Raw genomic sequence first — 21,503 nt, 5'->3', positions numbered from 1 at the left:
CACAGTGACTTTAGCAGTTTCAAATTAAAGAATGTATTTGAAAGAACTTTGCAACTGAGATAATGGTCATAGCTCTCTCCCATATGTAAGAAAACGGAGAAAGAGTTTAAACATATTACATAAAATTAAACCATAACAGAGTTTACCTTTTGGGGCGGGAGCTAGAGAATTCTGACTTGGGATATTTATTCTTTCCCTTGTCATCTGAAATACTGGGTTCTCCACTACATCTAGATCCTTCCATTTCAAAAAAAAGGACAAATATACAGAGTATTAGTAAATTGTCTTAGACTAGCAGTATCCTTCTTAAAACCTTGGTTTTCCAACTCAATAGCTCAACTTTCTTAATATCGTCATTCCTATTCTTTCAATCAGCCAGCTGTACTCTCTACAGTTTCCTAATCTAGTATTTTCTCACTGAAAAGTACCTTCAATTTTTTTGTGCCCAGTCTTTCCCCTGTAGTCATCTAGCCAATCCCTACACTGGCTGAATTTCCTGCTATACCAAGGCAGCTAAGAACTGCTGGAAAAAAAAAAAGAACAATAAACAGGTGGTATTAGGGTTAGGGTCACCTTGTATCACTTAGCAACTCTTTTACCTATCACATGTTCTCCCTACCCACTCACCTGGATGATCTATACTACACTGGATCCTCTGCCTAGATTTTAAACTCCTTTTACTCCCAGATGACCTACTTCACTTTACAAAAAAAATCAGATGTCATCTTCTATAAATTATCAATTTTCCTACCTTTTTATTCCCTCAATTATCTATATTTTTCCTCAACCTTACTTCCTTTCCTTCTCATGCTAACTCATGTACCTATTTTCTTGATTGCATTTCCTCCCACAGGCCACCAAATTATTCTCTCCATTGTATACAAAATCTTTTCCTATCCATGGATTTCCTTCTTAAACCACGCCCCCCAAAAGCCCTCAATTCTGCCTCTCTCCAACTATTTTTCTCCTATCTGAAACACAGCAAAATTCATAACAGCACACAGTTGTTATTAACAATTCTTCATCTACTAGTCTTATTTTAAAATATTTTCAGTCTTGCTCTGTTCTAAGCAATCTTAAGAAATTAATTTTATGAAAGTCATCGACTGCTAAATCCAGCCACATAACTGTTAAATCCACAGATCCCTTCTCATTTCTCCTCTGCCTAATTTGGCTCTAACCTATCTTTCTATTTTTATCTGCTGTTTATTCATGCACATTCTTCTGTTATTCATTTACATTATAAATACCATAAACTACTCTGAGGTCCCAGAGCAATATACTCTGTGTTTTGTCTTGCTTTTAACCGCCCTTTCATGGGTTTTTTTTCCTCAACCAAAACTGCTTTTCCTCCTCTAATGTGCTACCAAGCCAATTCCATCATCGCATCGTTTCCTTGATGAAATTTTTCCTACCAGTCCTCATGAGATTCTTTAGAAAAAGAGATCTGAAATTTTTGTATAGTACTAAGCCAAAGCTGGAATTACGTCATTAAACTGGAAAAATCTAAATCAAACATGGGGTCATGTTCAAAATTAAAGTTTACCTTTGATTAGTCCATCTGCCTTTTCACTGGTATTGTTCCCTCCAAGTTTCATAGATTCATCGTAAACATTACATTCCTGGATGAAAAGGCATATTTCTTACATAGTACTGCCGTCAGTTTTAAGTAAACTTAAAAATGCATCCTATTTTATACTGCTTTACTTTACATAATAAAGACTATGTAAATTGCTACCCTATTCTGGAGCAGTGGAAGGAGGTGCATTAAGGAGAAAAATGTACAAATTGATGAAAAATTTTTTTCACAGGTATCTCAAAAAAGAAAACTAGTCTGTCTTAACCTTTTCAAAAGGAATACAAAAAGCAAACCTCAATTATAAATGGCATATTAGTTACTGTGAGAAACATTCACAAAATGGGATTTACTTTAGAATTAGAAGGAATTCTAAGACTACAAACTTTCAAACCAAGAGTCCCTAATAGATCTTTAATGAGGCTGCCATTGACATCCTTTTTTTCTGGAATTCCCAGAATGGGTAGATGAAATAGTCAGGTTTCAGAATGCCTCCTCCCTTACTCTATCAGGGATTTTCCCTGCCAACTCTGACTTTGTCCTTTTCCCTTCATGTGTTCTTTGTTTCAAAGTGCAACTATGTGTACATGAGCACAAGAACTTCTATAAAAGTAAAATTTTATACTTCTCTGTGAAATATTTTCAACTGAGTCTAGTAGGGCAGGGTTCCTCTAATCTTACTTTTAATTCTAGACTTGATTCTGTAGGTAGGAATGACAAATAAAATTGGGTTTAATTAAATTAATTCTTCCAGTGTAAAAAGAAAGGTAGGGGCTTCCCTGACAGCCCAGTGGTTAAGGATCTGCCTGCCAATGGAGGGGACACGGGTTCGAGCCCTGGTCCAGGAAGACCCTACATGCCGGGGAGCAACTAAGCCCATGCGCCACAGCTACTGAAGCCTGTGCGCCTAGAGCCCGTGCTCCACAACAAGAGAAGCCACCGCAATGAGAAACCCACACGCCGCAAGGAAGAGTAGCCCCCGCTCGCCGCGCAGCAATGAAAACCCAAAGCAGCCAAAGCCCGCGCGCAGCAATGAAAACCCAAAGCAGCCAAAAATTAATAAATAAATAAATTTACAAAAAATAAAAAGAAAGGTAGGTCATATTGTGAAAGGTAGGTCATATTTTGAATCAAAACCTCAGAGTGGTGTTCAGGATTGGTTAGCAGGAGTACAATGTAATTTTTGCCTAGAATTAGGGCCAATAAAGGATATTTTATTTTAGTTTTTTAAAAAATAGAAATTTAAACATCTTACAAAATCTCATTAGAGTTTATGTTTTACTTAAAATGTGGTTGAAAAGAAAATCCATCCCCTTCCAATGGTATGAGTCTAAATAAATTAAAAATCCAAGATGTACCATTTTTAGAGATATGTAACTAGAAGTTATTTAGATAATTAACTTTTTAAAGCATTAGCTTCAAGAAACTGATGTTAAAAATGCCTTTCATGGCTTCCCTGGTGGCTCAGTGGTTAAGAAACTGCCCGCCAATGCAGGGGACACGGGTTCGAGCCCTGGTCCGGGAAGATCCAACATGCTGTGGAGCAACTAATCCCGTGCACCAGAACTACTGAGCCTGCGCTCTAGAGCCCGCGAGCCACAACTACTGAAACCCGTGCGCCTAGAACCCGTGCTCCGCAACAAGAGAAGCCACTGCAATGAGAAGCCCGTACACTGCAACGAAGAGTAATCCCCTGCTCGGCGCAACTAAAGAAAGCCCGCACGCAGCGACGAAGACCCGACGCAGCCAAAAACAAATAAATAAATTTATTTAAAAAAAAAAAAGGTTTGTCACTTTAAAAAAAATACCTTTCATCATTCTACCCAGTCTTCAATAATCAGTACAATCATTTATATTATATTAAATAGTATGCAAAAAGTAATTCTAAAGTTTATCTACAAATAAAGGATGTCCTTTACATTATTCATTTCATATTAAATGACTCTTAGTAAGCCTTTTCTTCATAGAGTTCAAAGATATAAAGTCCAACCTATCAAATCACACTATGCTCCAATCTCATGAAATGTAATAACACTTCACTCTGTAAGCTTGGAATATCCAAATCTATCTGAAATAATGAAATTTCTGTTGCAATAAATGCTTAGCTGGAAATCACATTTTCAGCCTCAATTTCAACTAATATAGCAAACTAAATATCCTAAAACCTTCCTACTACATAACATGTTAAATGCATGGCTGATCTTGGACAAAAAGGGAAAGCCTTATTGATAATAATTTTTTAATTGGTAACTGACAATGAAGCTGTAAGTAGTCTTAGGTGCTATTCTTCAGTTTTAATAACTAAATGTAGAAAGGACAGACGTGGAAAGCACTGGACTATTCAGGGTAGGGAACTGAATCTTAGACATTAACAACAGAGTTAAACTCCCACTAAAAGTACGAAGAAGCAAATGCAACTAAGCGCAGAAATTAATAAAATAGAATCTTAATAAACAGTTGTAGAAAAGTGATATGCAGCATCTTTGAAAAGTAAAAAATAAGAACAGTAGAGAAAAGTCCAAAAAAGAGATATTTTGCATACACCTTGCACCTAGTTACTTCCTACTTTAAGTTCTTTGGATTTTCAGCTGAGAATGAAGAACAACCATTTCATTCTTATAACATTTATTTTCCCTACAAAACTAATTCATTATTAATTCTTAGAAACTGAATATACATGTATTATGTGTATATATGCTATATATAAAAATATACACAAATTAAGCATCAGGAATAGTCACCCATTCTCTCATCATTAGGACATAATTATCACTATTAACATTTTGGCACACACAGTATGTGTGACTACACTTAGACGTATATAAATGTGTATTTACAAAATGAAGACTCAAACTCTATACACAGAGGTGTACCTGGCCTTTTAACTAAAAAAGATCATGGAAGTATTCTTCAAAAAGAGGACTTTGTAGTTGCATAATATTAAATTTTATGGTTGTATCATAATTTAACTGTTAGCTTATTGACAGGTATTTCTTTTCTGCCTTTAAAATAATGCTGGGGAAATAGACTTGTATTTTTCTCTTTGGAAAAAATGCATTTCTGATAACTTCTTTAGTTTCTTTGAAATGGCATTGCTGAATCAAAGATTATAAACACTTTTAAGGCTTTTGATACACATTACCAAATTGCCTTCAAGAATGTAGCATAAACTTTCACTCTTACCAGCAACACATGAGAAAGGCCATTCATCATATCTCTAAAAACCAGATATTATCAATTTTCTGGCAATAATTTTTTTAATGACAAAATTAAAAGGTTTTACAATAAACCAGAGACTTTCGAAAAAACACACTAATACTTCACCTTCTTCAGCTGATTTTTCTTAATTCTTTCAATAGGAAGAGATTTGCCATCATGGAAGTTGGTAAGAATCACTGCAATGGCTGTCAGAGTTTTGCCCTTTAAAATGTTTTACAAAGAAAAATGGTCAGATTCTGAAACCCCGTTGACCAGACAACATTCCGAAACTAATATTTAAATCAAGTAAGAAAATATCAAACAGCATTCAGGGCCAGAGAAGTATGCTAATTATTATACTAAATAATATACATATTAGTGAAGTTATTTCATTCATTAAGTTAGTAAATGCTTTACCATGCCATATTACTAGGAGTATTAAATAATTTACTGTGTAAAATACTGTAAGCATCATTGAGAAATGTCATTTTATTTTTTTAATCCTTTTTTAATTGAGGTATAATTTTCATACAATGAAATTGACAGACTTAAAGTGTATGGTTTGATAGGTTTGACAACTGTATACACTGGTGTAACCACCACACAATTAAGATACAGAAAAATTTTATCACCTAGAAGTTGCCCTGTATTCCTCTGCAGTCCATCTCCCCACCTCTGTACCAGACAACAGCTGATTTGTCTCTATCACTATATATTAATTTTGCCTGCCTTTGAACTTGATATAAATGGAATTACTCAATGTACTCTTTGTTTAGTTTCTTCTGCTCAATACAATTTTAGGCCCAGACCTGATTCAGAACATGTGGTGACATGAGCTGGTATAAGTTGTTCCTTAAGAAGAATGGAGTAATATAGAGAAATGCTTATTAGCAATTCATTGTGTTTTTTTATTGCTGAGTAATATTCCGTTGTATATGCATACATGGCACACTTATTTGTGCATTCACCTGTTGGTGGACCTTTAGATTGTTTCCAGTTTTTGATTACTATGAATTAAGCTGGAGCAGCTAGCAGTACAAGTATGTAAGTTTTCCATAAACGTATGTTTTTAGGGAAATGTCACTTTATTGAATGACTGCCATTTAAATGTCACATTTAACCCTGAACTAATAACTTTATCACAAAACTACAACTACTTGCTTGCCATGTAATTCAGAGCTAACTTAAAATGATTAGTAATCCCAGTATGGACATAAGATAATTACTTTATTAAATTTCATTTAAAGATATTTCCAAGACTTAAAGACTATACACCTTACCAATAAAGCATACAGGACAAGATATTTCTTGTGCATTTTTTAAAAACAGAATCATGAAAATTTTCATTATTTTCCATAGCTGAATTTATAAATAGCAACATAGAATAGAAATAAACCTCTTTCAAGTTGAAAGCATTGTAAAGCAGCAGTTTTCAAAGTGTGGTCCACAGGTCCTAGGAGCTCCCCAGGACCCTTTCAGAAGTATGTGCAGTCAAAACTATTTTAATAATTCTACTAAGACCTTACTTGTGTTGATATCTGTAGTAATTCCACAGAAAGCAATGGTGGGTAAAACTGCTGCTGCCTTAGCATGACACAAAGCAGTTGGCACTACATTATACTAGTGGTCACTGTATTTTTAACTGCCACATACAGTTAAAAAAAAAAAAAAAGACAAACCAAAGAAACAGTTTCACTTTAAGAATGCTCTTTACGAATGTTCTTGAGGGACTTCCCTGGTGGCGCAGTGGATATGACTCCACACTCCCAATGCTAGGGGCTGGTTTCAATTCCTGGTCAGGGAACTAGATCGCACATGCATGCCACAGCTAAGAGTTCGCATGCCACAATCAAGGAGCCTGCCTGCCGCAGCTAAGGAGTCCACCTGCTGCAACTAAGGAGCCTGCCTGCCACAACTAAGGAGCCCACATGCTGCAACTAAGGAGCCGGCACTTTGCAACTAAGAAGCCCACAAAAAGAATGTTCTTGATAAAGCAGTACACATTCATTTTACCAAATCTCACCTCTTAAGTATACACGTTTTAAATATTCTGTGTAAGAAGATGGCAAGTACACAAAATACTTCTTTTGCATACCAAAATATGAAGGTTATCTAGAGAAAAATCACTTGTGAGACTGAATTACAAGCCGAACTACATACCATGCATCGTCACTTTCAAGTACCACCATTTTAACTTGAAAGAATGACTGATAACTAGTTATTCATGACTGAGTGGCAGACATTTTCTTGAAAAAAATGAATAAAATGAGCCTATCAACTCCAAAGGAAACAACTGACAGTGTTTGTTGTTAATGATAAAATTTGAGCTTTCAAGCAAAAATTATGTTAGAAAACTTGCATCCAACACTATGAGTAGAAAAGCTTCCCAAATGTAAATGCCTTTCTAATAAGATCAGCAGTAGTATCAATGAATGTAAATGTTTTTGCATTGTATAATGAAATGCATCAACATTTGGCAGATCTGTGTAACTCAGTGAACCAGTATATTCCAAATGAGCAACACCTAATGCTGAAAACCATGCATGGGTAAAATATCCATTCAACGTGCAAGCTACACCAATGGATATTAATGAAACAAAGTATAAAAAGTTCATTGATATGATTTTTTAAGTTCCACACTATAGGAACTTTCCTGGCAGTCCAGGGGTTACGACTCTGTGTTCCCAATGCAGGGAGCACTGGTTTGATCCCCAGTCGGGGAGCTAAGATCCCGCATGGTGCAGCCAAAAAACAAAAAAGTTCCACATTATAATTATTAACCTTTAATAAACTAATATTTGCTTAATCTTCTTGTAGCAAAGAAAATCTAGTTATCTTAAAAAGTCTTTTAAAATACTCCCTTTCAAATACATATCTGCATGAGGACTAATTTTCTTTGTATTCTTCAACAAAAACAACGTATCACACAGAATGAATGAAAGAACAGATATGAGAATTCAGCTGTCAATTATTAGGCCAAACATTAAAGAGACTTGCAAAAATGTAAAACAGTGCCAGTCTTCTCATCAAAATTGCTTTTGTCTTGGAGTACATTTCATTGAAAAATATGCTATTTCTGTTAACACATAATGAGTTTTTTAACTGTTATTTTTAAAATAATAAAAAATTTTAATATCTAGTACCATAAATATTAATAGATATAGTAATAGAGATAACCCACAAAGACAGACACTCTTTGGGATCCTCAATAATTTTTAAGAACATAAAGAGCTGCTGAGACCAAAAAGTATAAAAACTGCTGGTGTAAGGAATCATATCTTTTCTCTAAGAAAACCCATGAAAGATAAGCTACCCTGAATTTCAAAAGAAAATTGAAAAACACATGTTTATATCATTACTGCCAATTATTTTAATTGTACCTTAGGCAAACAAGCCAAAAGAAAAAAAAAAAAAAGCTCAGCATTATTTTAAGTGAAAACCACAGGAAAAATTATGTTCTACACTCACAGTGATATCGAGTCCCAAACTGGCACCAACATATTCCCATCTCTATCTACTTCAAAATTACTTCATATAAAATCTTAGTTACAAAATAAAACATTATTAACTCAAGGAAAAATATAATTACCAAACCCATATCATCAGCTAAAATTCCTCCATGAACATTTTCTGGTCGGTCCTTTTCAGAAAAATTTGTTATTGTGTTATAGTACAAGTCATTTCGCTGTTCCCAGAATGGTGGAAGTTCTTTACTGTTTTCCCGTGAAACCATCCAAGCTAGAGCTTGTTTTTGATGTGGAAGCAACGGTGTTTCAACAGCCTATAAATAAAAGAAACGTTATAAATAGAAATACAATAAGCCCTTTCTTTTACCCCATGCAGAATCTAGAAAAGTTGATCTTGTGATGAAAAATGTATAGATTAATACCGTATTTTTAAATTCCAAATACTTTTAAATAGAAAATACTGGCTCAGTACCTCAGCTGGTTCCATTTCCTGAGTTTTATCATCTTCCTTTAAATCTTCAAACAATTTGTCGAACTCTGTCTTAAGCTACAACAAACAGCAATAAGAAACATTATGAAACAAACCAATTCAAACAATAATTGCACTTAATTCAGAGATTTCAAGTCATTTAATTAACTAAAAGAGTCGAATACCAAAAGGTACATAAAATAAATTAATTCTTTGAGATACTACGCTGCTCAATAATGGCAGAATAAATAGATCCTTTAGGTAACTGTTACAGTCGAAAGAATACAGGATAGAGTTTTAAGTCCTGGGTTTCAGTCACAACTCTGTCACAAAAAAACCTTTATATAACTTTGGGCAAGACACTTAATCTATATGGCCCTGTATCTTATTACCACAAAAGAAACGGGATGAACTAGATTTAGAGTGTCTCTAAGGTTCCTTCTGCCATTGAAATTCTGTGATTCTATTAGCTGTATTCAAACCATTTTGGCAGATCCTACCAAGTATATTTGACTTTTTCGGACATTTCATTGATTATTACTGCAATCAGAAATTTGCTATGTGCTACAAAATATTAGGATAATTTCAATCTTATGCTAATCTTTAGTTGGTTCTTTAAACTGATCTAGTCCAATCATACAGTAACATATATATATTATAATTACTTTTGTAAATTAGCAAATAAATACATAGCAACAGCCCAGAAGAAATCAGGCCAAATCTAAAAAGTGAGGAGAGGTAATCTGGGGTTTACCCACCAGACACAAGCTCAAGAGCTTCCCTGGTGGCGCAGGTGTTAAGAATCTGCCTGCCAATGCAGGAGACATGGGTTCAAGCCCTGGTCCGGGAGGATACCACATGCCACGGAGCAGCTGGGCCTTTGCGCCACAGATACTAAGACTGCTCTAGAGCCCGCGAACCACGACTACTGAGCCCATGCTCCACAACAAAGGGAAGCCACTGCAATGAGAAGCCTGCGCATCGCATGGAAGAGTAGCCCCTGCCTGCCTCAACTAGAGCAAGCCTGCGTGCAACAATGAAGACCCAACGCAGCCAAAAATAAAATAAATTAAAAAAAAAAAAAGAATGACAGACACAGGCTCAAGCCCTTCTAACAATGAGCAGGGAAAGTACAGTAACTACAGTTAGAATATAAAAAGACTAATAACACTGATGAGTAGAGACAAAAAAAATTTTGATGTAATTGGTAGATTGATCTGCATTAATTTACTTTATAACCTTTTTTCCCCAAACTAACCCAGCATAACAGTATCCTGGATCACAAAGCAGACAAAGTTAGAAATAGACTAAGGCCAGAGATTCAGAACTAGTTTTTTTAGCACTGCATTTGCAACCTTCCTGAAAGGAGTTAAGTTTCAAGCTTCAACTTTTTAAAAATTATGGCTATTTTAAAAATTTCAAATAATACAAAAACATCAAAACAGAGTAAAACATCACAGGTGTATACAGCAATGTGTGTGTTTCAATGTATATATGAATGCATGTATGTGGACATATTCCTTATCACTGCTTTCTTTCTACATAAATATTTGCAATATATTTTATTTATTCTACATGTTCCATAACAATATAAATATCACTAATACTAACAGATGCATATTTATCTTATATTTTTAAACATCAACCTTCAGCATTTAAATTTCACTCTTCACTTTTAGTTACGAAATAAAAGAGAAGTGCACCTGTTCAGTTGTAATCTGTACTGCAGCATGAACTGGCATACTATAGCTTGGTCCCGCTCTTCCAGAGCCCCAACCACTTTCCAAACTGAATCCTAAAGCTATAATTTACAAAATGAAAAGAATAAAATCACCAAATGAAATAAATTATCTTTTAGTAAATAGCTTTTAAAGCTTGTCTAATAAGCTGAATTAAAAATTCCCTTAATATGTGTTTTAAAAATTTTAAAACTAAATCTGCTAGGTTATTCAAAAAATACATTAGAAGAATTCCACATTATTTAAACAAACTTTTGAAAAACAAATAATACTTTTTCATTCTCTATTAGGAGATTCTTATTGTCTGTAACTTATTAAAGAGAATGTTTAAAATCAGAGATTTCCAGATATTATCACTGGGGGAAGTTAGGGGAGGGACCTCCTTGCACATTTTTCTGTGTATGTGTGCAACCTCCTATGAATCTATAGTTATTTCAAAATAAAGAGAAAAAAAATTCAAGGATTTCCTTAAAAAGATTCCTAACAAAAGAACTTGGAGCCTTCAGCACTAATTAATTTAGCCACCCAAATTCAAGGTATTACTTAAGAGAATAAATGTTTTACAATTCCAGCATCTTAACAATATCACAATAATAGTAGGTTAAACCCTGAACTTACTTTTTGGTGCAGGACCCAATTTAAATCCATGTTTCTTCAACTGATCTAAAACTGCTTTTCTATTTTCTTCTTTTCCCCAAAAAGTCATATGCAAAGGCATGGTAAAAGCATTGTTTGCACCAAAAGGAACTACCCTATTATAATTAAGAAAGAAAAAAAAAAAGAGAAATTAGAAGTGTTATTTTTTTACATTTAAGTCTCATTAAAAATCTTGTTAAATAACTGCCACATTCAAATTCTGCATGCAAGCAAAACACAAAGGAACTAACTGAGCAGACTAGAAAGAAAACGGACACGGACTAGGACCAACAATAACGAGAAGAAAAGGCAGTTTTTAGGACCAGAATGCCAGAAGAAACTCAGGTGAGGTAAAAGTGTTTAAATGCGTAGTTAGCCTATTACCAAGATCAAAAGATAGGTAAATAGCAAGTTTAATTAGCAAGTTTAATTCAGAAGGCAGAGCTTCCACTAACAGAACCACTGAGTGCAGCAACCCATTCTGGGAGCATGGGGAAGGATTTCCAAGAACTATTTCTGATCCTGGATTCACTGAAAGTTTACTCTCAATATCTGAAAAACGTGATGAACTGAGGAAGGAGAAAACAAGTAAACAAGTGAGAAGACACTGCTAAATATTTATCTTCCAAACTCACCTTTTAATATCCTAAATATATCTAATATACTAATATACTAAAATTGAGGTCACAGACACAAACGCATAAAAGAGAAAATGTAACCAAAGAGACTGGGAGATTTAAAAAAGGAACAGGTGGTAGAACTAAGAAGGTATATGCCTAGATAATGCAACAGCTGCTACTTAATCGCCAATCAAATGACGTCATGTGGAAATAAGTATCCTGCATTACCAGATCTTCCATTTATCAAGAGAAATATTTATAAATAATTTTGTATAATTAGGGAAAAATTAATATGCATAAAATGTAGAATGTCCAGATATTCGAATATCGGAAATAACTGAAAAAAAAATTAAACACTGTGTAGGCAAAACCAAACTCATGTACATCTGATCACAGGCTATCAGCTTACAACCTGATTTAAACAAACACTTCCAAACTTCTCAAATCAATGCACTAAAAGGCTTTTAAAAAAGCTTTTTTCTTAAAAGATGGTGTGGACTTTCTAATATTTGAACCAAAGTCTATTTTTCTCCATGGTAATAATTTACCACGAAAGTGAGGGAACAGCTATTTGATGGCTAGGGTAGTGCAGGCAGATGAAAGAAGAATTAAAACATTTATTGAATGCATACTAAAGGTATAGCAACAAAAGTTGTCAGGGCAACTTTACATACCCTTACATTCAAAGATCACTACAACTCACAATTATTAAAACTGAACTCCAAAAGTGCATTACCCTTCAACTTGAGCCAATTTGTTGTCCATGATATAGGCCAAGGCAGCTGCAAGATCTTTCTTTATATGGCCGACCTGATTTCCATTCACATTGTTTACTTTAATTGCATTCTTATCATAAGGGTTATCGGGTTCTCGTTGCAATGCAACCATTTCATTATTATTAACCTAATAAAGATAATAAACAGATATTATTATAAATAATAAACATATAATGATACCTTTCTTCATCATACTTTATCTGGGATTTCCATTCATTTTTTAATGCTTACTGAATAACACATGTAAGAAATGCACATTTTCTTGGACTCATATTTCTATAGAAATATTAACATATTTTATAATAATTCTTTTACAATATTTTCCTAATTTATATTCATTGGAAGTTAACAAATCCTTGATATATAAAAAATACAATCAAAACTAACAGATGCACATTATCTAAAATTATTCAACATTATAACTTCGAAAACAGGTAATCTCTTGAGTGCCTACTATGGGCCACACATTGTTCTAAGTACATTACAAAGACTGACTTTTAAAACTGTCACAACCCTTTTGGTAGGTGTTATCATTATCTCCATTTTACAGATGAAGACACTAAAGCACAGAAAAGTTAAGTAACTTGCCCAAGGTCATAAAATTAATAAGTAGCAGAGCTAGATCTGAATCCAGGCAGGCCGGCTCCTAAGCCTAAATTCTCCAGAATCTCAAAGGGTTAAAAGGCATTAATTATAAGAGAGAATGGAACTGGAACAAGAAAATACATCCAGCCTTCAACTCATGCCATTATCTGATTCCACTTAATTAAAAATTGCCTGAGGGTGGGCTTCCCTGGTGGCGCAGTGGTTGAGAGTCCGCCTGCCGATGCAGGGGACGCGGGTTCGTGCCCCGGTCCGGGAAGATCCCACATGCCGCGGAGCGGCTGGGCCCGTGAGCCATGGCCGCTGAGCCTGCGCGTCCGGAGCCTGTGCTCCGCAACGGGAGAGGCCACAACAGTGAGAGGCCCGCGTACCGCAAAAAAAAAAAATTGCCTGAGGGTGACATAATTGAAAATGGAAGAGTAAGGACTTCCAAAAATTCTCTCTTCCATAATAAAAGCAATGAAAAAACTGGCAAAAACTGTTTGAATCAACTTTTTCAGAACTCTGGAAACTAACCAAAGGGTTGTAGAAACCTGGGGAGTCTTAATTCAAGAAAACAGCTGAATATCAGTGCCCTAGTCTCATCTCCAGCTCTCAGTTACACGATAGTCTTTAAAAATAACAACTGCTGCACTTCTTAGTACAGCCTAGCAGTTACCAGAGTGAGCACACTGGAGCAGAATTTCAAAGATTTATTCCTATAGAATTGTCATTATTTGACCTGTATGGTGGTTCCCTAGAAGACCCCCACTTGCAAAGCTGTTTCTATTTGACCTCTGAGCTTACTCAGTGCATAAAACGTTCTCCCTTGGGTGGGTGTTTGTCAAAAACAATTTTACAGGCAGTGGGTAACAGCTAGGGCAAACAAAACAATAACCAAAGGGCTTAAGAGGAAAAAGCGGAGAATAAGATGTTCAAAGCTCCAACATATTCCTGGAAATCTAGAACGCCAAATGCAAGCACAGGGCTGTATGCATACTCAGGGCTGTGAATATGTTCAGGAAAGACCTGAGAAGGTCTTAAGCTCTCACCTCTGGCTAAACTTGAAGCTCTGAACAGGCAGGAAATAAAGGCTAAGGCAGAGCTGTCAACTGCCAAGCTGAGGGTTGAAGGAGTGCCCCAAATGCACACAGATCCTCTCAGTAAAGACTGGGAAATTTACTGGTTCTAGTTCAGTCATTACCTGACCACTAAGCTAACCAAATACAGATATCAGTGGCCAGACACAACAAAGACTTTCACAGGGTTAATTTAGCAAAAGTTACTAAACAAACAACAATAACCAAAATCAGCAACAACCAATCCAGGGGAGAAGGAAGAATCTGATTTCTAGAGCTGCCAAATTATTTTTTTTTAAGCTCACATTCATCATCACATATAGATATTTTTAGTTGAAGTATAGTTGATTTATACTATTGTTAGTTTCAGGGGTACAGCACAGTGATTCAGTTATACATGTATATAAGTACATACACATATACATATATACACATATAATTTATAGATATATATAAAATCTATTCTTTTTCAGATTCTTTCAACTTATAGGCTATTACAAAATATTGCATATAGTTTCCTGTTCTATACAGTAGGTCCTTCTTGGTTATATAGCAGTGTGTATATTTTATCCCAAACTCCTAATTTATCCATCCCCCCATTCCCCCTTTGGTAACCATAAGTTTGTTTTCTATGTCTGTGGATCTATTTCTGTTTTGTAAATAAGTTCATTTGTATTATTTTTTTAGGTTCCACATATAAGTGATATCATACGATATTTATCTTTCTCTGTCTGGCTTACTTCACTTATTATGATAATCTTTAGGTCCATCCATGTTGCTGCAAAGGGCATTATCTCATTCTCTTCTATGGCTGAGTAATATTCCATTGTATAGATATACCACATCTTTATCCATCCATCTGTTGATGGACACTTAGGTTGCTTCCATGTCTTGGCTATTGTAAATAGTGCTGCAATGAACATTGGTGTGCATAGATCTTTTTGAATTACAGTTTTCTCTGGATATATGCCCAGGAGTGGGATTACAGGATCATATGATTTAGAGTTGCTATATTATTCAAAACGTCTACTCTTCAACAACAAGAGAGACATGCAAAGAAACAAGAAAGTACAGCTCACACAAAGGAAAAAATCTATCAATCATCTACCCATAAGGAAGCACAGATGCTTGACCTACTAGAAAAAAGCTTAAGTTTTAATTTTAAATATGTTCAAAGATCTAAAGCAAACCATGTCTGCAGAACTAAAGGAAAGCATGAGAACTGTCTTGCCAAATAGAAATTCTGGAGTCAAAATGTACGTAGTTAACTAAAGTCTAAGATTCACTAGAGAGGCTCAAACATCAGATATGAGCAGGCAGAAGAAAGATCAATGAAGTTGTTGACAGGTCAACTGAGACTATAACGTCTGAGGAACAGTTATAGTTTGAGGAACAGAAAGAAAAAAGAAAGATGAACAGGTCCTGTGGGATAACAGCAAGCATACCAACACACACATGATGAGAGTCTCAGAAGGAGAGGAGAAAAAGAGGTAGAGAGAATATTTGAAGAAATAATAGCTAAAAACTTCCCAAATTTGATGAAAAAACATTAATCTACATATTTAAGAAGCTCAACAGGGCTTCCCTGGTGGCACAGTGGTTGAGAGTCCACCTGCTGATGTAGAGGACATGAGTTCGTGCCCCAGTCTGGGAGGATCCCACGTGCCATGGAGTGGCTGGGCCCGTGGGCCATGGCCGCTGGGCCTGCACATCCGGAGGTTGTGCTCCGCAACAGGAGAGGCCACAACAGTGAGTGGCCTGCATACCGCAAAAAAAAAAAAAAGCAGCTCAACAAACTCCAAGTAAAAAAAACTCAAAGACATTCAAACCCAGACACATCAAAATCAAACTGTGGAAAGAACACTGAAAGCAACTGAGAGAAACAACTCATTACATACAGGGGATCCTCAGTAAGATTAACATCTGATTTTTCACCAGAAACCATGGAGACCAGAATACAGTGGGATAACTTCTCAAAGTGCTAAAAGAAAAAAATTCGACCAAGAATTCTATATCTGTCAAAACTATCCTTCAAAAATAAAGAAGAAATTAAGAAGTTCCCACATAAACAAAAACTGACAGAATCCATCACTAGCTGACCTACCCTACAAGAAATATTAAAAGAAGACCTTCAGGCTGAAATCAAAGGCACTAGACAGTAACTTGAATCTACATGAAGAAATAAAAAGCACAGGTAAAGGTAATTACACAGGTAAATATAAAAGACAGTATAAAATTTTTTAGTTGTAACTTTTCCCTCCTGATTTAAAAGGACATAATCATTATAAACCTGTATTGATGAACATATGATGTATATAAAGAATTAATCTGTATGAAAACAGCATAAAGAAGTAGGAAGGAAGACAACGGAACTATCTCAAAGCAAGGTTTTTATAAACAATTGAAATTAAGTTGCCATAAATCCAAACTAGATTCTTATGAATTAAGATGTTAGTAATTCCCAAGGGCAACTACTAAGAAAACAACTCAAAATATATAATAAAGAAACAACCAGGGAACTACTATGGTACACTAGGAAATATTTAACACAAAAGATTTAACACAAAAGAAGGCGGAAATGAAGGCCAGACCCAAGGGCCACATATTCTATGATTCCATTTACATGAAATGTCTAGAGTTAAGTAAATCCATAGAAACAGAACATAAATTGATGGATGCCATGGGCTAAGGGGAGAGAGTAATATGGAGTGATTACTAATGGGTACAGGGTTTTGGGAATGATGAAAATGTTTTGGAATCAGTGCGGACGGTTTTACAACCTTGTGAATATCTAAAAACCACTGAATCGTACACTTACAAATGATAAATTTTATGGTACGTGAATTACCTAAATTTTTTTAACTTCCTGAAAAATACACAGGAAACCTGCTTTAAACCTCTCCCAGCATCTGTTTACTGACTCAAGATACTACAGCCTGACCAACCAGATTATCAGACAAATATTCCTCTCTAATAATTCTCTCTAATAATTCCTCTTTGAAGATATTCTGTGAGGCATAGCTCTGTTCTCTACCAGACCACCTCCCCATTGCCACTGCTTATAGCATGATCTTCGTTAAACCAGATATGCAAATTCCAGAAAATATATAACCAAAAAAAGTAGGGCAAAACGTTGAGACTATAAAAACAAAGAAAACATGATCCAAGCACATGACAAAAAAGGATATATTAGTAAAACAAGATTACGATGACAACAAAAAGACAGAAATAGGACTAATTATAACAATACTTTTAGAATAGAATGGAAAAGAAATAATCTACTTTATTATAAAATAAAGATTTTCATGGGTCAAGACATAAAAAATGTAAACATAAGCAAATTGAAAACATTTTACAAAAGTTAAAAATTAATAATGCCAATACTACATAACAAATCTTAGGTGATACAGCCAATGTCGTACTTTGAAGAACGTTTAAAAGATTAAAAACTTTTATTATTAACATTAAAATTAAGTGTTCGAATCAAGAATGCAAAAATAAAATAAAATAAAATGGACCTAAGGAAAATAGGATAACAGAATGTAAAAGAGAAATCAATGACCAAAGCAAGATGATAGATTGTTGTGCCAGGAGGAACCAAGATGGCGGAGTAGAAGGATGTGCTCTCACTCCCTCTTATGAGAACACCAGAATCACAACTAGCTGCTGGACAATCATCGACAGGAAGACACTGGAACTCACCAAAAAAAGATACCCCACATCCAAACACAAAGGAGGAGCCAAAATGAGATTGTAGGAGGGGTGCAATCACAGTAAAGTCAAATCCCATAACTGCTGGGTGGGTGACTCACAGACTGGAGAACACTTATTCCACAGAAGTCCACCCACTGCAGTGAAGGTACTGAGCCCCCCGTCAGGCTTCCCAACCTGGGGGTCCAGCAATGGGAAGAGGAATTCTCAGAGAATCAGAATTTGAAGCCTAGTGGGATTTGATTACAGGACTTCGACAGGACAGGGGGAAACAGAGACTCCTCTCTTGGAGGGCACAAAGTAGTGTGCGCATCGGGACCCAGGGGAAGGAGCAGTGACCCCATAGGAGACTGAACCAGACATACCTGCTAGTGCTGGAGGGTCTCCTGCAGAGGCGTGTGGTGGCTGTGGCTCACCGTGGGGACAAGGACACTGGCAGCAGAAGTTCTGGTTAGTACCCCTTGGCGTGAGCCCTCCGGAGTCCGCCACTAGCCCCACCAAAGAGCCCAGGTAGGGTCCAGTGTTGGGTTGCCCCAGGCCAAACAACCAACAGGGAGGGAACCCAGCCCACCCATCAACAGTCAAGTGGATTAAAGTTCTACTGAGCTCTGCCCACCAAAGCAACAGTCAGCTCTACCCACCACCAGTCCCTCTCATCAAGTCTCTTAGATAGCCTCATCCACCAGAGGGCAGACAGCAGAAGCAAGAAGAACTACAATCCTGCAGCCTGTGGAACAAAAACCACATTCACAGAAAGATGAAAAGGCAGAGGGCTATATACCAGATGAAGGAACAAGATAAAACCCCAGAAAAACAACTAAATGAAGTGGAGATAGGCAACCTTCCAGAAGAGGAATTCAGAATGATAGTGAAGATGATCCAGGACCTCGGAAAAAGAATGGAAGCAAAGATCGAAAAGATGCAAGAAATGTTTAACAAAGACATCGAAGAATTAAAGAACAAAAAACCACAGATGAACAATAAAATAAATGAAAACTACACTAGAAGGAATCAAGAGCAGGATAACTGAGGCAGAAGAATGGATAAGTGACCTAGAAGACAGAACGGTGGAATTCACTGCTGCAGAACAGACTAAAGAAAAAAGAATGGAAAGAAACGAAGACAGACTAAGAGACCTCTGGGACAACATTAAACGCAACAACATTCGCATTATAGGGGTCCCAGAAGGAGAAGAGAGAAAGGACCAGAGAAAATATCTGAAGAGATTATAGTCGAAAACTTCCCTAACATGGGAAAGGAAATAGCCACCCAAGTCCAGGAAGCACAGAGAGTCCCATACAGGATAAACCCAAAGAGAAACACGCCGAGACACATAGTAATCAAACTGGCAAAAAGTAAAGACAAAGAAAAATTATTGAAAGCAGCAAGGGAAAAATGACAAATAACATACAAGGGAACTCTCATAAGGTTAACAGCTGATTTCTCAGCAGAAACTCTACAAGCCAGAAGGGAGTGGCATGATATACTTAAAGTGATAAAAGGGAAGAACCTACAACCAAGATTACTCTACCTGGCAAGGATCTCATTCAGATTCGATGAGGAACCAAAAGCTTTACAGGCAAGCAAAAGCTAAGAGAATTCAGCACCACCAAACCAGCTCTACAACAAACGCTAAAGGAACTTCTCTAAGTGGGAAACACAAGAGAAGAAAAGGACCTATAAAAACAAACCCAAAACAATTAAGAAAATGGTAATAGGAACATACATATCAATAATTACCTTAAATGTGAATGTATTAAATGTTCCAACCAAAAGACATTCAGGCTTGCTGAAAGGATACAAAAACAAGACCCATATATATGCTGTCTACAAGAGACCCACTTCAGACCTAGGGACACATACAGAATGAAAGTGAGGGGATGGAGATGGAAAAAGATATTCCATGCAAACAGAAATCAAAAGAAAGCTGGAGTAGCAATACTCATATCAAATAGACTTTAAAATAAAGAATGTTACAAGAGACAAGGAAGGACACTCCATAATGATCAAGGGATCAATCCAAGAAGAAGATATAACAATTATAAATACATATGCACCCAACATAGGAGCACCTCAATACATAAGGCAACAGCTAACAGCTCTAAAAGAGGAAATCGACAGTAACACAATAATAGTGGGGGACTTCAACACCTCACTTACACCAATGGACAGATCATCCAAAATGAAAATAAATAAGGAAACACAAGCTTTAAATGATACAACAGACCAGATAGATTTAATTGATATTTATAGGACGTTCCATCGAAAAACAGCAGATTACACTTTCTTCTCAAGTGCGTATGGAATATTCTCCAGGATAGATCACATGTTGGGTCACAAATCAAGCCTCAGTAAATTTAAGAAAACTGAAATCATATCAAGCATCTTTTCTGACGAAAACGCTATGAGATCAGAAATCAATTACAGGGAAAAAAACCGTAAAAAACACAAACACATGGAGGCTAAACAATACATTACTAAATAACCGAGAGATTACTGAAGAAATCAAAGAGGAAATCAAAAAATACATAGAGACAAATGACAGTGAAAACACGAAGATCCAAAAACTATGGGATGGCAGAGCGGCTGGGCCTGTGAGCCATGGCTGCCAGGCCTGCGCGTCCAGAGCCTGTGCTCCGCAACAGGAGAGGCCACAACAGTGAAAGGCCCGCGTACCGCAAAAAACAAACAAACAAAACCTATGCGATGCAGCAAAAGCAGTTCTGAGAGGGAAATTTATAGCTATACAAGCCTACCTCAAGAAACAAGAAAAATCTCAAATATACAATATAACCTTACACCTAAAGGAACTAGAGAAAGAAGAACAAACAAAACCCAAAGTTAGCAGAAGGAAAGAAATCATAAAGATCAGAGCAGAAGTAAATGAAATAGAACAAAGAAAACAATAGCAAAGATCAATAAAACTAAAAGCTGGTTCTCTGAGGATAAACAAAATTGATAAACCATTAGCCAGACTCATCAAGAAAAAGAGGGAAAGGACTCAAATCAATAAAATTAGAAATGAAAAAGGAGAAGTTACAACAGGCACCACAGAAATACAAACCATCCTAAGAGACTACTACAAGCAACTCTATGCCAATAAATTGGACAACCTGGAAGAAATGGACAAATTCTTAGAAAGGTATAAACTTCCAAGACTGAACCAGGAAGATACAGAAAATATGAACAGACCAATCACAAGTAATGAAATTGAAACTGTCATTAAAAATCTTCCAACAAACAAAAGTCCAGGACCAGATGGCTTCACAGGTGAATTCTATCAAATATTTAAAGAGCGAACACCCATCCTTCTCAAACTCTTCCAAAGAACTGCAGAGGAAGGAACACTCCCGAACTCATTCCATGAGGCCACCATCACCCTGATACCAAAACCAGACAAAGATACTGCATAAAAAGAAAATTACAGACCAGTATCACTCATGAATATAGATGCAAAAGTCCTCAACAAAATACTAGCAAACAAAATCCAACAACACATTAAAAGGATCATACACCATGATAAAATGGGATTTATCCCAGGGATGCAAGGATTCTTCAATGTAAGGAAATCAATGTGATACACCATATTAACAAATTGAAGAATAAAAACCATATGGTCATCTCAATAGATGCAGAAAATGCTTCTAAAA

General features: G+C 36.0%; 1 protein-coding gene across 2 annotated transcripts in view; it reads right to left on the bottom strand.

Moving 5' to 3' along the window:
• HLTF (helicase like transcription factor) overlaps positions 1-21,503 on the bottom strand; it is a 59,791-nt gene that overhangs the window by 30,894 nt on the left and 7,394 nt on the right. For both annotated transcript variants that reach the window (XM_070045498.1, XM_030873278.3), the window contains exons 3-10: positions 12,442-12,608; positions 11,068-11,201; positions 10,414-10,511; positions 8,714-8,788; positions 8,364-8,555; positions 4,901-4,996; positions 1,547-1,622; positions 147-237 (exon numbers count right to left, since the gene is read on the bottom strand). In XM_070045498.1, the coding sequence (XP_069901599.1) occupies positions 147-237; positions 1,547-1,622; positions 4,901-4,996; positions 8,364-8,555; positions 8,714-8,788; positions 10,414-10,511; positions 11,068-11,201; positions 12,442-12,608 (929 nt within the window). The remainder of the gene's footprint in view (positions 1-146; positions 238-1,546; positions 1,623-4,900; positions 4,997-8,363; positions 8,556-8,713; positions 8,789-10,413; positions 10,512-11,067; positions 11,202-12,441; positions 12,609-21,503) is intronic.

This window comes from Globicephala melas, chromosome 4, assembly GCF_963455315.2.
Source record: "Globicephala melas chromosome 4, mGloMel1.2, whole genome shotgun sequence".
Lineage (NCBI taxonomy): Eukaryota > Metazoa > Chordata > Mammalia > Artiodactyla > Delphinidae > Globicephala > Globicephala melas.
The sequence above is the reverse complement of the archived record's forward strand: the minus strand, read 5'-3'. Positions and strand labels throughout refer to the sequence as shown.